Genomic DNA, 14150 nt, shown 5'->3' with positions numbered 1-14150 from the left:
AGGATGCCTAGGTTAAACCCTTACTCTTTTTCGAAGGACATCCTGGGATTTTTAACGACCACAGACCTCGGTTTAACGTCTCATGTGAAAGACAGTGCTCAATGAGCAGTATAGAGTCCCCTTCACTATACTGGGGCGTTAGGACCCACACAGTCCGCTGATTGGGCGCCCCCTGCTCGCCTCACTAACATCATTTCCGGCTGCAACCTAGCTTTTTATATGGCGATATTATTGTTCCATGAACAGTTCCTGCTTGTCATCAAACTATTTCAGAACTGTAACAAGAAGTGATTCAATCATAACTAATGTTAACACAGCTGCCATTTAAAAAAAAATATCATCATGTGGAGCTTTCTGGATTCTTGGAAACTATGGAAAATTAAAATTTATTACAGCAAATACATTAGAACCATTGTTATTGTTAACATCCCTCAAAATGATCCACAAAATGATCCATATTGACCTTATTCTGTTTCCTATGGGAGAAATGACTTTGAATAATAAACAGCAGAAAACTATTAAACTACTTGCTCTACAAACAAGTAAGTCAATGACTATAGACCAATTTGAGTTATGTAAATAGAAACAATGGTCTCAACGTATTTGCTGTTGTACATTTTTTTTTTATTTCTTTATCTTCAGAGAATGCAAAAAGAGCCACACATTAATGCATAATGTTATAATAGCTGTTTTAACATTAAGTCCTGATTGAATTGCCTCTTGTTACAGTTGTGAAATAGTTTGATAACAAGCAGGAAATGTTCATGGGCCAATGGGATTAGCACATTAGAATGGTGTATAAAGGCAAAGTAGAATAATATAAGAAGAAAACATCAGTCTGTATCATCAAGCAGCAGAACGTCTAAAAATAAATGGAAGTGAATAGGACTGAAAGTCTCTAGCCAAAAAGATTCGAATTGCTGCACCCGCTTATAAGTGAAGAAAAAGGTCCAATACTAATACTGTGGCAAAATTTCAGTGACAAGCAATTTGACTGTCTGCACTAGACGCCACGGAAACATTTGAATATCAGACATTAAGAAGCGCAGAAGAGCACACTGCACTTCCAGCCAAGTGGACAGGTTTCTTATCTAATTATTGAATATTACACTTTATTAGCATTATTAAACGTACATGCAGAGGGACTGATTTTGTAGGTTTACACAGTTCTTCCATTCACGTAAACTTCATGTTTGCTAGTTGTTTTATTTTCAAGATCTAAGGTAAACTGCTGTCGGTTTCATTATGGCGGTAAATGTAACGTAAAATGGTATTCTGGAAATCAACATTGATTTGGTAGAATGATCAAGTGCGTTCATCACTTATATCTTATATTTTCATCACAATATCTGATGAAATCAAATCATAACAATACATCTTGGCATTCCCACATGCATGATGCAAAGGAAACTCAAGGTATTGGGACTAAACAGCAGCGTAGCCTTAAGAAAACCTCTTATCAATGAGGATAATCTAGAACGAAGGCTTCAATTTGCTAGGGAGCATAAAGATTAGACTGCGGGGCACTAGAAAAAGGTCATATGGTCTGGTCTGATGAGTCCAGATTTACCTTGTTTTAGAGTGATGTAACATCAATCCTAGTGCCTACCATACAAGTCTATTGGGTCAGTGCTGTGATCTGTGATCTGCAGTTGCTCATCTCTAGATTCAGCAATGTTATGTGTCCAAAGGATGTGGTCAGTTGAATATATTGTATGACCAGATTATTCCCTCAATGGATTTTTTCTTCCCTGATGACTTAGACCAAGTGTTTCTTAACCACGTTCCTGGAGGACCACCAGCTCTGCACATTTTCCTTGTCTCCTTAACCAAACACACCTGATTCAGATAAAAAGCTCGTTAGGAGAGACTGAAAGACCTGTAATAGGTGTGACATTCAAAACATGCAGTGTTGGTGGAACGTGGTTGAGAAACACTGGCTTAGACATATTTCAATATCAGGATTCATCTGGCTTAAATTGTGAGAGAGTGATCCAGGGAGCTTTAGATACCATTTTACAAATGGATTGGCCACTAAAGAGTCCTGACATTAACCTTATTGAGTATTTTTGGGATGTGCTGGAGGAAACTTGCAACTCTCCGATCATCAATACAAGATTTTGGTGAAAAATAAATGCAACCAATAATGCCACGGTGAACATGCCACAGAATTAATGCTAAAGGTCGACCAATGAAATATTAGTGTGCGTGAATTTTTATTAGAAAAGTGCTAGCAACATACTAACATGTTAAAAATTAATATTAATATGTGATTGCTTTTGATTTCTGTCTTTGTTTTGCAGTTGCGACCTAGGTTGCTGCTTGATCCCCTGCTTGATCGACGACCTCAAGGACGTGACGCACACCTGCCCGAACTGCAAGGGCTATATTTACACATACAAGCGCATATGCTAACAGTTTATCCCGTCAACAAATGTGCTGCAACCTGATGTTGGTGGGTGTCGGCGACTCACTTTCATTTCCGTCCGCTCCGTTTTCACTTTCCCCCTACCTGACAGCTCATATTTCTAGCCATTGCTCAGTTTATGTGACCGCATTTAATTTACAGGCACATTTTATAGTTACAGATGCACGTCAAATGAAGAATTCACTCGAGAAGGCACATTTTATATGCACGATGGTCAGGGTTACATCAAAGCACTATTTTGTTTTTTATTTATTATTTTAGCAGTGAAGTGTATATGTGAAAGGGAATATGTGAAAAGAGGCTTGCGTAACAAAACTAGGTGAGTTTCATTCAGGGTCAGTATTGCTGGATTCTTATTTTATGCATTATAGTTTTATTTTAACCTTAAAATGGAATTTTTTCATAGCTGGTTTTAAAGACATCGCTCTTACCTGTGTGTCTCTGTGTGTGGCATTTTATGCAAATGTTATGGAAATGTATTTTCCTTTTTTAGTTTTAATTTCAATCTCTTGTCTGGATTTGATATGCTTGTATATGTAACATGCATTGTTGTGCAGACGTGTCATTTCTAGATGAAGGGTTTCTATTTATAAGGCATATATACAGTAATGTATGCCAATCCAGCCTGATCTCACGAGAAAACGTTCGTATTTTACGTTCTGTCAGTTTAGTGGCTAATTCATATGAGTTCTTTCCTATTAAATATACGATTTTAAAAAGGAGGTGTGGCACCCAACCCCGCCTCTAAACCCAATCGTCATTGGGTGATGAGCAAATCGTACTAAATTGTACGAATTAGATCGTATAAATTCATACGAATTAAGCTGCGGTCACCCTTGAGTTTGAGTTTGCGAAATTCTGTCGTATGGTGCTGTGAAAAGGGCCGGGATTAAACAAGATGATTAGACATTTTAAAAAATGCAAGCGATTGGTCCGTATTTAAGATTTCTGTCCAGAGAGGTCATGTTTTGGTCCTCGATTGGTCTCACGCAATCAAGTGATGCGATTTCAAGGTCAGAGTTCACAAAGCTTGAACTTTGCAACGCAGTGACTTGCGAAACTTCATGCACGAACTTGCGTTTTCGGTCTGATGCGTTTCCGTGTGTATGAATGGAAGTCTATGGGGAGAGAAGTCCAGTGTGACCGCAGCTTTAGCCACTAAATGAAAAAGTTACGAATTGCTGTGAGATTGCGTTGGCCAATCTGAATCACCTTTTATTGATTTAGAGACACTAAATAGCCTTCATTAAAGCGCCTGGCGTTTTAATATGCCATGCGGTTCATGTTAGGGTCGATATTTGTGGAATGCAAACTAATATACAGAGAATTTGATTTCAACTGTGAATCGAAGCTATAGCCACGGTGCTTTTCAAACCTCTATACTTAGCTGTTCTGTGTTGTCGATAAGCTGTGTAAACTGGGACTTGTGTAAACCGTCATCTGTTATCCAGGTCGGTTCGTTTATAAGGTAGGTCAGTGTTTGCTACTATAATGATCGACGTAGAAGCATCTACAAGCATTTATTCTTGCCAGCTCTACTACAGAACATGTTTAGAAGTGATTGTTGCGTTACTTTCAGATTCTATTAGCTGTAGTGTTGTTGTTGTCTTAAAAAAAAGGGAGAAAATGTCTGGCTTTTCTGTTGGCGTAGACCAGCACACCGCAGGGCATCGCTGTAATCTCGCTCATATTTTTTAGGCCATATGTGCATCAGTGTGTCACGCTGGGCTGCTTTCTGAACTGGCCTTCAGAAGTCAAAGCAGATTAACTATGCGCTTATTAATACTGTGTGCAACAAGCCATGAGGATTTAATGGATGATCATCCTTATTTTTTCTTTCTTATTTTTTTTTCCTTCATGGTCAGATTGTATCATCCAAAGAGATTGTTTCCTTTTTTTCTGCCTGCAAAAATGTGAACTCTTAAGTCATGTTGCTCTGTTTTTATACTGACGAAGTGGTACGAATTCAAAAGCACCAATACTACACTCACTGGCCACTTTATTAGGTACACCTGTCTAACTGCTTGTTAACGCAAATTTCAAATTAGCTAATCACATGGCAGCAACTCAGTGCATTTAGGCATGTAGACATGGTCAAGATGATCTAGTGCAGTTCAAACTGAGCATCAGAATGGGGAAGAAAACAGATTTAAGTGACTTTGAACATGGCATGGTTGTTGGTGCCAGACGGACTGGTCTTAGTATTTCAGATATTGCTGATCTTCTAGAATTTCATGCACAACCATCTCTGTGATTTTTAGAGAACGGTGCAAAAAAGAGAAAATATCCAGTGAGCAGCAGTACTGTGGGCACAAATGCCTTGTTGATGCCAGAGGTCAGAGGAGAATGGCCAGACTGGTTCCAGCTGATAGAAAGGCAACAGTAACTCAAATAACCACTTGTTACAATTGAGATTTGCAGAAGAGCATCTCTGAATGCACAACACATCCAACCTTGAGGCAGATGGGCTACAGCAGCAGAAGACCAAAACGGGTGCCACTCCTGTCAGCTAAGAACAGGAAACTGAGGCTACAATTTGCACAGGCTCACCAAAATTGGACATTAGTCATCACTTAGTACCAATTGAGCATCGTGTCAATGCCACAGCCTACCTGAGTATTATTGCGGATCATGTCCATCCCTTTATGATCACAGTGTACCCATCTTCTGATGGCTCATAAAGCGCAAATCATCTCAGACTAAATTCTTAAACATAACAATGAGTTCACTATACTCAAATGGCCTCCACAGTCACCAGAACTCAATCCAATAGAGCACCTTCAAGATGCAGTGGAATGGGAGATTCGCATCATGACGAATCTGCAGCAACTGTGTGATGCTATCATGTCTATATAAATCAAAATCTCTGAGGAATATGTTCAGTACCTTGCTGAATCTATGCCACAAAGGATTAAGGCAGTTCTGAAGGCAAAAGGTAGTCCAACGCGGTACTAGTAAGGTGTACCTAATAAAGTGGCCAGTGATTGTATGTAGGTATTACCTGTATTAGTACATAATATGCAAGATTTATTCAGAATAGTGGTGTAGTTTGGCTGCAGACACTTTCCATTCAGAAAGTGCTAGCAAATTGTACAATTAACTGCAAAACTTGCAATTGAAACACACAATAGCACTGTGGCACTTAAAAATAGCATGTGTTTTGCAGAGAAAAAAAAAAAAACCTTAACAGCAGGCTCAACTGAATAATTTTATGTTTTGGCAAATTGCTGGCTAATTTATGGAAACCTGTTTGCGCCGCTGAATAAAAAAGGTTAATGCGACTTTTTATCTCACAGAGAATTCTCACAGTTCTGATGTATAACTTAATTGCAAGAATTGTAAGATATAAACTTGCGATTCTAATAAAATACTTTTTGTTTGTTTGTTCCCAAAACCTTATATTTTGATGAGCCAGAAAAGCTCTCTTTATGTACACTAAATTGAGCACTTTTTCTAAGCTAGGATGTTCTCTACTAAAAAAACATCCCATGAAACATTTTGTAAAGATTAGGTTTTGTTTACCAAAACACTAACCTGCAGAGAACATACCCAGAATGGTATTTGATTTGGATGGAAACTTTCAATGTTTGCGGTGCATGTTTGTATCTCAGTTCTGAGAATAATTTAAAAAGGAGTCATTATTGCGAAATATAAACTTGAAATTGCAAGAAAAGTCAATATTGAGAGAAAAGAAGTCGCAATTACCTTTTTAGATTTGTAAATGTTTTACATGATCATGACCCAGACTGTTCTACATTTTCCTGTGAATGTGATTGTACAAAGTCATCAGACACTAACATGACAAAATGTAGGTTTTCTTGTGATATGGAGTTCTTCAGTGCACCGTTGTTCGGATAAATCATCACGCAGGTGGTGAATATTTATGAAATATATCCCAACAATCTGAAATCTAAATCATTATTATAGATTATTAATATTTATTTCATCTATAATTTCTATTAAGATCTCTGATGTTAATCATCTGTCTCCAGTAGACAATCTGCTAATATTATAGCTCTTTAAGTGAAAGACGTTACATATTTTTATCGTAGTATTTATTATGAAGAGGGAAAAAGATGTAGCAAACTGTGAAAATGCATATAACCCTGCTGTCTGATTATACGACTTTTAAATGGATTCATCTTAATCTAACAAACACCTTAAATATTTCCTACTAAATTCACTTGCACCCTATATGCATTTTCAGGCATTACAAAACCTAACTGTCGTGGTAGTTCAACCATAAATGAAAATCTTATCTTCGTTTATTGGATAAACCAATTTAAGTTTCTTTTTTTCCATTAAAAACAAAGGAAGATTTAAAGAAAAAATAATCAACCATTGACCTCCATAGTATTGTTGTTCCTACTATGGATATCAATGGCTGCTTATTCCCCAACATTCTTCAAAATATCTTGTTTTGTCTTCAATAGAAATTCATAAAAATCAGAATTTTCAATTTTGGTTGAACTATCCCTTCAAAACTCACATTAAATCAAATTTCAAAACCTCCACCAATATAAAGTGAAAAAAGACCTCATCCATACATCCACTGTAACCACATGCCGTCTGTCTGACTACTGAACGATAATCTCCAGTAAATATGTATGCATGTTCATGAGGTTTACTTGCACAACCCAGGCTGGCTCCCTTTAATCAAATACGCTCTCGACTTGTAAGTCTACTTGCTTTGTGAAGTGACTTGACGCTGTTTTCCGACAGAGTAGATGTCAAGCTTGTCTTATGGGAATGCAGCTGTAGATAAATGCCTTGAGAATAGTCTGTGGCTCTACAGCAGATGCTGTGCTCAACCCAAGTCTCAAATGTGTATGTTTAACAAAACGTATGGACTCATTTGAACAAATAAAAACACAAACTGGATCAAATATGAGCATCTGTTTTATTACTTTCACACATAAACACCAAAAAAGGCAAGTGAATGATCTGGTTATTGCACACAACCTAATTTTACAAAGCTTCTAGATGAGGGAAATAACGTTTAAAGAGCATCTGAGGGTTTTAATTTACACAAATGATGATGGGGTTCCAACAATTCAATACATTATTCTAATATTTCCCAAACAAAGTCTAGATTTAGTCTCTCCATCGATGGCCACACTGTATATTGCAGCATTTGTAGAAGGTTGTCATTGGTTCATCGGCAGACCTGGTTTGAATCTGCATGAAATAAGCCCTTGGGTGCTCACATTTTGGACAGGGTTCTTCAAGAAACGAAGAAAAAAATAGAGAAGAATGTTAAGCATCAAATTAAACCAGGAAAACTGTCTTTTATTACATGTAGATACATTTTTATTATGGTGGCTTGAGAAAGACAACATACTGTTATACTTTTCCTTCTTCTTCTGAGACTAATTTCTTTATGTATCTCCTCCTAATCCGTTCAAGCTACAAACACCAAATTAACTCCAAACTGGTCTGACTTGAGTTGCTATATCTTTTCCAACTAATGCGATTCACGGTTTTCCAAAAACTGACCCAGAGAATTCGGAAAAGTCCCATTGACTTAACATTGGACCAAACTTTGTAATCTTATATCTTTGCGCCAGAGTGTCATACAGATTTAAGGTTGGGCTCATTTAACCCAGACTACCAATTTTGCCAATCACTGATGACCTTTCAACTTACTAGCAGCACTCTAGCAACCACTTACAGCACCCTAGCAAGTAGCAACTGTCCCATAGACTTCCATTATAAAAAAAAAAAAAAAAAAAAAAAAACACTGCCATTGACTTTACATTGAATATAATCCACACTAGAAACATACTGCCAACATACAAATCTATACTATTAACATACCAAGCCACACTAGAAACATACTAACAACACACAAATCTATACTAAAAACATACCAAGCCACACTAGAAACATACTAACAACACACAAATCTATACTAAAAACATACCAAGCCACACTAGAAACATAGTAAAGACACACCAATCCATACTAATAACATACTAAAAATATACTAATCCACACTAGAAACATACTAACAATATACCAATCCATGGAAGAAACATAACAAACATACTCCAAATATACCAATCCATACTAAAAACATACTAACAATATACCAATTAATACAAGAAACATAAACCACACTAGAAACACACTAAAGGACACACCAATCCATACTAGATACATACTAACAAACATACTAAAAATATATTAATCCACATTTGAAACATAGTAATAATATACCAATCCATGGAAGAAAAACATAACATACTCCAAATATACCAATCCATACTAGAAACATAATAAACCACATTAAAAAACAAACCAAGGCCACACCAATTCATACCATAAAACATAATAAAAATATACTAATCCATACTAGAAACATACAAACAATATACCAATCTATACTAGAAACATACTAACGGACACACCAATCCATACTAAAACATACTAAAAATATACTAACCCACACTAAAACATACTAACAATATACCAATCTATACTAGAGACATAAACCACACTAGAAACATACTAAGGACACACAAATCCATACTAGAAACATACTAACAAACATACTAATAATATACCAATCCAGACTAGAAACATACTATAATAATCTAATCCACACTAGAAACATACTAACCATATACCAATCTATACTAAAACATACCAATCCATACTAGATACATGCTGACCTATATGTAGTTATCAATCTATGCCGACTGTTTCAAAATTCTTAAAAACTATTTCAATTAATTAAACTTTAAAACTACTTCAAACTTTCAGACTAGTCTCAGTCAATCCACCATAAGTTTGTGAGCAAACTTTACTTTTCAAGTTTCATTTGTTTACCTGCAGTGGAATCCACATTTTCCCAAGCAGCAGATCCTCCAAGAACATCATCAACCTCCTTCAGTTTGGGGTACTTTCTGTTGTTTACCTGTTAAAGCACATAAACAGGTTTGTTTTCCTATTTTTTTATCAGGTCAATGATACTGTCTATGCCTGACCATAAACCTAACCCTCATAGAAACAAGCTTCAATTGTTAGATACTAATAAAAACAAGGATGGTTCAAGGTGATTTATAAGTGTTTTTAATTTTACTGCAAGTTGCTGAGACTTATTTTAGTATGTTGAAGGACCTCAAACTGAAACTGCATATTGAGTAGGGGGCGGGGCTTTCTTTTTGCACATCATTCCCTCATCAACTAAAGGTAAGAGGGGCGTGGTTAGGAATATTGTGGATGCATCTGCCAAACTGACATCATCAGAGAAGGACTGCCACTCCAAACGCCAGAGCAAATGGTCAGACTTTGAAGATTATCAGAACAAAGATTTTTTTTTTCGGTGAATTAGCTTGCATGGATTTATCATTTACCTAAAGAATAGCATTGTGTGCTTGTAAAATAAACACTGTAAATTTGGATTTCACACAGACTTTAAAGAATATATATGCGGAATGTTGAAAAAAACTATCAATGACATAAATAGCAAAAATACTATGACAAGTGGCTCTTCTTTAATATGTCACTGTATAAATACAGTTGTTACCAGTGTCTAAAACAGCGTCATTTTGAATTCTAATCAGAGTTTGAAATTGACTTTTTCACTTAACAGCCAATTACATTTACAGACCAACTAAGCATTGAAAACTTGTATGTGTTTTGGCCATTTGTTTGCACAACAGCATTTTGGGGGATGCAAAAATGAGTTTTTAAGAGCTATCTTTTAAAAACAATGTCAGTAGTTTATAGAGGTGATTTATTTATCCAGGTTTTGTGTTATGATTCTGAAGTTAGTATTGTCATGTGCTATAATTGCATCTGTGTCTTTAAGACGGGAAACAGGTGGCATGATGGGAAGTTTTGTAATGTTACGGAGTTCATAGACACAAGAGAAGTAAAGAGTGGTGGTAAAATGTTAACCTGCGTGTGGCACTGTGGCTGATTTAATTCAGAAGTATGTGCAATTTATGAATGAACATTTGATGATAAGACACACATACATAAGTATCTATGAAGTGACATCAAATATAAACTTTTAAGTATCCAGATGTTTATCCACCTGAAGCTATAACAATATTTCTAAAAAATTTCTAAAATATTTTTAATTCCTACGTTTTCAAGATAATATAAACGAAGTTCTTGGTTTATTAAGTACATTGAGTAAGTTTATATCTTCTGTTAAACAAAAGAAGATATTTTGAAGAATGTTGCTGGGATCCATTGACTTCAATCAACTCTTATTTCCTACTATGGTAGAAAATGGGTGCCAGCATTATTCAAAATATCTTTTAATGAGAATTTATTCTAAAACTGTAAATTTTATACATAAATATAATAACGTGATGAAATAAAGAGCATTTTAAAGTACAATACAATCTTATAATCATTTAACCATTTCATTTAAGTAACTACTCAGTAACCCAGCGTTATTTATCATGCTCTGAAAGCAATGTTTGATAGAACATAAACACTCCCTCACTCAAATCTATTTTTGTTATATAATTTGTAATGTTAGAAACATTGATCTCATCAGATGTTCCTCACACGTTCTCATATTATCGAATCAAGTCATTTCTTTCGTTTCATTCGAATCGAACTTTTAAATGTCGGCGTTCCGTCGAACTTTAATGCGTTCGAATCAAACGTTCCAAACGCTTATTAGATACAAATTTCCATAACCGGTGTTATGCATTACCTTCCTCGTGATGTTGTGCACATATGGACATGTGTTACACGCGAATCTAAAGCATCGCTGTCCTTCTTCCACGATTAACACATTCCCACATGTCGGACAAAACAGGAGCATTTTCAAACAGTCATAGATTATGTTACGTAGTAAATACAGTTATAGTTTCTTTCTGATGCAACTGAAGTTGGTATTTACACACAGTCCTTTCTAAGTCGCTACAGGAAGCACATGACAATCAATGTGCCTCTGTATTATTGGCTCGCCATAAAACGAAATATAGACAAGGATGAACACTGTTTCTGTTGTATATATTAAACTTAAATATATATGAAAATGTCAACGAATATATTAATGCTGATTAAAAAATATTTTAATAGAAGATTGTTATTGTAATAAAGAATGTGAATCATAAAAAACCTATGCGGAACTAAAGTCGGGTGCATCACTGAAATATTCCGACAGCGTGTTTATAAAAATGAAATGTAAAAAGAAATGCTGGAACGGCTCAAATTGTTAAAGTTACAATTTTTAATACAATAAGCTTCTGCAAAAGGCGTACAGTTTTTTTACGAAATTGTAGTTATGTTAACTATTAACGCTTAGTGACTTTTTTATAAGTCTTGGATTTCTATACCCTCAAAACAAGACGTTTGAAGATAAAATGGACGAAATAAAGGACGAAACCGAGCTCAAAAAAGAGTTAGAGGAGAAAACTGTGGAAGATGAAATAAAAGAGGAGCACGAAGAGGAAGAAGACGAGGAGGCTCTTCCACACTCAGAAATTCTGGACATCTTTGAAGAAGGGCTGGCTCTCATAGTGCAGGACCCGCTTCTGTGTGACCTGCCCATTCAGGTGTACATGCAGTCAAGGGGCTGTTTTAAACGGACAATTCACCCAGATATTAAAATGTTCGGTTAATTGACATCCCAAGATTCTGTTCTTAAGTAGAACAGAAAATACGTTTTTTTTTTAAGTTGAGAACTATGTTTTCCTATGTACGTTATCTATATAATGGTGGTCAAGAAGCGCCATCACTTTGAGTTTAATATATTTAAAATCTTCCTCAGAGCTGTTTGTCCAGGTTGTGAATAGCTGATAATGTAGTTGTAAATACTAGAGGGTAATAGTTCCAGCTTAAAATCTTCTATATTCTACAGATTTTTTTTCAACAGTTTCTTCTCCTCTGTGTCAGTATAATGCTCACATTTATGTGCCGCGTTTGGTTGCACCTCTGACTTGCTTATTACCTCAAATGTGTCTGTGAATTGTTTCAAACTAAGGAAGTCATAGTCAGTACATAAGTGCACACCACTCGTGAACACATGCAATACACTGAGGAGAAGAAACTGTTGAGTAAAGTAGTTATTTTTGTTTTATGTGCACACAGATGTATTCTCGTAGCTTGATAATATTCTGATTGAGCCACTGTAGGCATATGATCTGTTTTGATGATGATTAATTTGTATTGTTCAGGACTTTGAACAAATTGGAAACCATTGCTGTCTAGGGAGAATGAGGGAACTCTCAGATTTCATGAACCAACCATTTAATTTACCAGTCCTAAATAAACTGTTTATTTGAATGCATTAATTATTAATCCTATATTTCTGAACCTTTGAATTTTTCAGGTCACACTGGAGGAGGTAAACTCTCAGGTGGCTCTGGAATATGGCCAGGCTATGACTGTTCGGGTTTGTAAGGCGGATGGAGAAGTCATGCGTAAGTTTTCTTATTTAATATGTCTTTGCCAGATTCCCAGTGACCCATGAGATCTTGATCTGGGAAACAGCATATGTTTCTTGACATGTTTTTTTTTTAAATGGTTGTTATTTATTAATTGATTCTGACTGGAGCCCATCTCTCCACAGCTATTGTGGTTGTGCAGTCTGCAACTGTTCTGGATCTCAAGAAAGCCATTCGCAGATATATGGAGCTGAAGCAACAGCGAGAAGGAGGTGTCAAGCACGTCAGCTGGTGAGACGTGAGAAAAATATGAAGAGTTCAGATGCAAAATCTCCAAGTGCCATCTAGAATTTTCTTTTACAATGAGCATTTTTCTCAGTCTCTTCTCTTTATGTTCAGTGATTTCATGTTATAATCGATGGAAATAAGCTATTCTTTGCCATAAATTTAAAATTACTTAATCAAGACATAGGAGCCTGAGAAAAATGCTAATATTAGAAGGAAATTTCAGATGGCACTTAGAGGTTTTTGCATCTGAACTCTTCATGGCAGTGAAAATAAGTAAATTAGAGAAAACCTCATGCGGGCTTGAATATTACAGAAGTAATGTAATCTGCCTCACTCAGATTTTTAAGGAATTTAAGTCATGACTATATCATGCTAGTACGTATACTTAATTTTTTTTTTAAACATTTTTAAAAAAATATGGGCTCATTTAATACGCCTAAAAATTTTTTTTGCTCCTGTTAGTATAACTTCAGACCTTTGTTGTTGTACTTTTGTTGTATTTATTTAATCATATTTGTATTTATTTATATTTGTATTTATTTAGATTCGTTTTGTTTGTTAAATGTTGTATTTTTTGTTTGTTTTATTTCGATTTTTTGTCTGTCTTTTTTCTTCAGGAAATATGTGTGGAGGACATTTCATCTAGTTTTCAATGGGGAAAAATTAGAGGATGACAGAAGAAAACTGAAGGAGTGAGTCCAAATCTTGCATTGCGGAAGTATTTTTCTTTTTTTGTGGTTAAGCATGATTGTGTTTCTTCTGTCCTCAGCTACGGGGTCAGGAACAGAGATGAAGTGACATTTTCAAAGAAACTGAGGAAGAAATGAACAGCTGCCACGTTTTTGGGCTAAAGTTGTAAATAGCAGAGAAATGTCAACGACAATTTCCAAAACAGAGAAAATGTTGCATAGTTTTTTTGTTTGTTTTGGCCCAAAATGTTTTATAAAAGGTCAGTTCACCCCAAACAGACACTTTAGTCATCGTGTCATTCTAAAACCATTAGTTCTTTTAATCATCTTTGGAGGACAAACCAAGTTTTTAATGAAATCTGATAAATTTCTGTCCCTTAAATGAAA

The 14150-nt window shown here is 35.6% G+C and overlaps 3 protein-coding genes across 9 annotated transcripts in view; 2 read left to right on the top strand and 1 right to left on the bottom strand.

The window, feature by feature from the left end:
• Positions 1 to 7314, top strand: part of cdip1 (cell death-inducing p53 target 1) — a 26342-nt gene extending 19028 nt beyond the window's left edge. For 2 of the 6 annotated variants that reach the window (XR_015479851.1, XR_015479850.1), the window contains exons 5-6: positions 2304 to 4386; positions 5403 to 7314. Coding sequence is in view for 2 of the 6 variants with exons in the window: in XM_087242789.1 (XP_087098915.1) it covers positions 2304 to 2415 (112 nt within the window). In the remaining 4 variants the exon portion in view is untranslated. Of the gene's footprint in view, positions 1 to 11 lie in introns of all 6 variants that reach the window. The other 4 variants (XR_015479853.1, XR_015479852.1, XM_087242789.1 and 1 more) reach the window with 3 other exon arrangements.
• On the bottom strand, positions 7310 to 11344 carry polr3k (polymerase (RNA) III (DNA directed) polypeptide K). Its single transcript, NM_001002553.1, is given in 3 exon segments — positions 7310 to 7650; positions 9260 to 9347; positions 11109 to 11344. Coding segments are annotated over 3 exon segments (327 nt in total). The 5' UTR covers positions 11220 to 11344; the 3' UTR covers positions 7310 to 7522.
• Positions 9629 to 14150, top strand: snrnp25 (small nuclear ribonucleoprotein 25). Of its 2 annotated transcripts, none has more exons than XM_087242667.1 (5): positions 9629 to 9713; positions 12732 to 12822; positions 12972 to 13077; positions 13692 to 13766; positions 13844 to 14150. In XM_087242667.1, the coding sequence occupies exons 1-5, from the start codon at positions 9711 to 9713 to the stop codon at positions 13899 to 13901; spliced, it is 333 nt and encodes a 110-aa protein (XP_087098793.1). In that variant the 5' UTR covers positions 9629 to 9710; the 3' UTR covers positions 13902 to 14150. The 2 variants fall into 2 exon arrangements, with proteins under 2 accessions (XP_087098793.1, NP_001017690.1); NM_001017690.1 differs by lacking the exon at positions 9629 to 9713 and adding an exon at positions 11555 to 11955.

Source organism: Danio rerio, chromosome 3, assembly GCF_052040795.2.
Source record: "Danio rerio strain M-AB ecotype USA chromosome 3, GRCz13ab, whole genome shotgun sequence".
In the NCBI taxonomy this organism is placed as follows: domain Eukaryota; kingdom Metazoa; phylum Chordata; class Actinopteri; order Cypriniformes; family Danionidae; genus Danio; species Danio rerio.
This window is presented reverse-complemented; position numbering and strand designations above follow the sequence as displayed.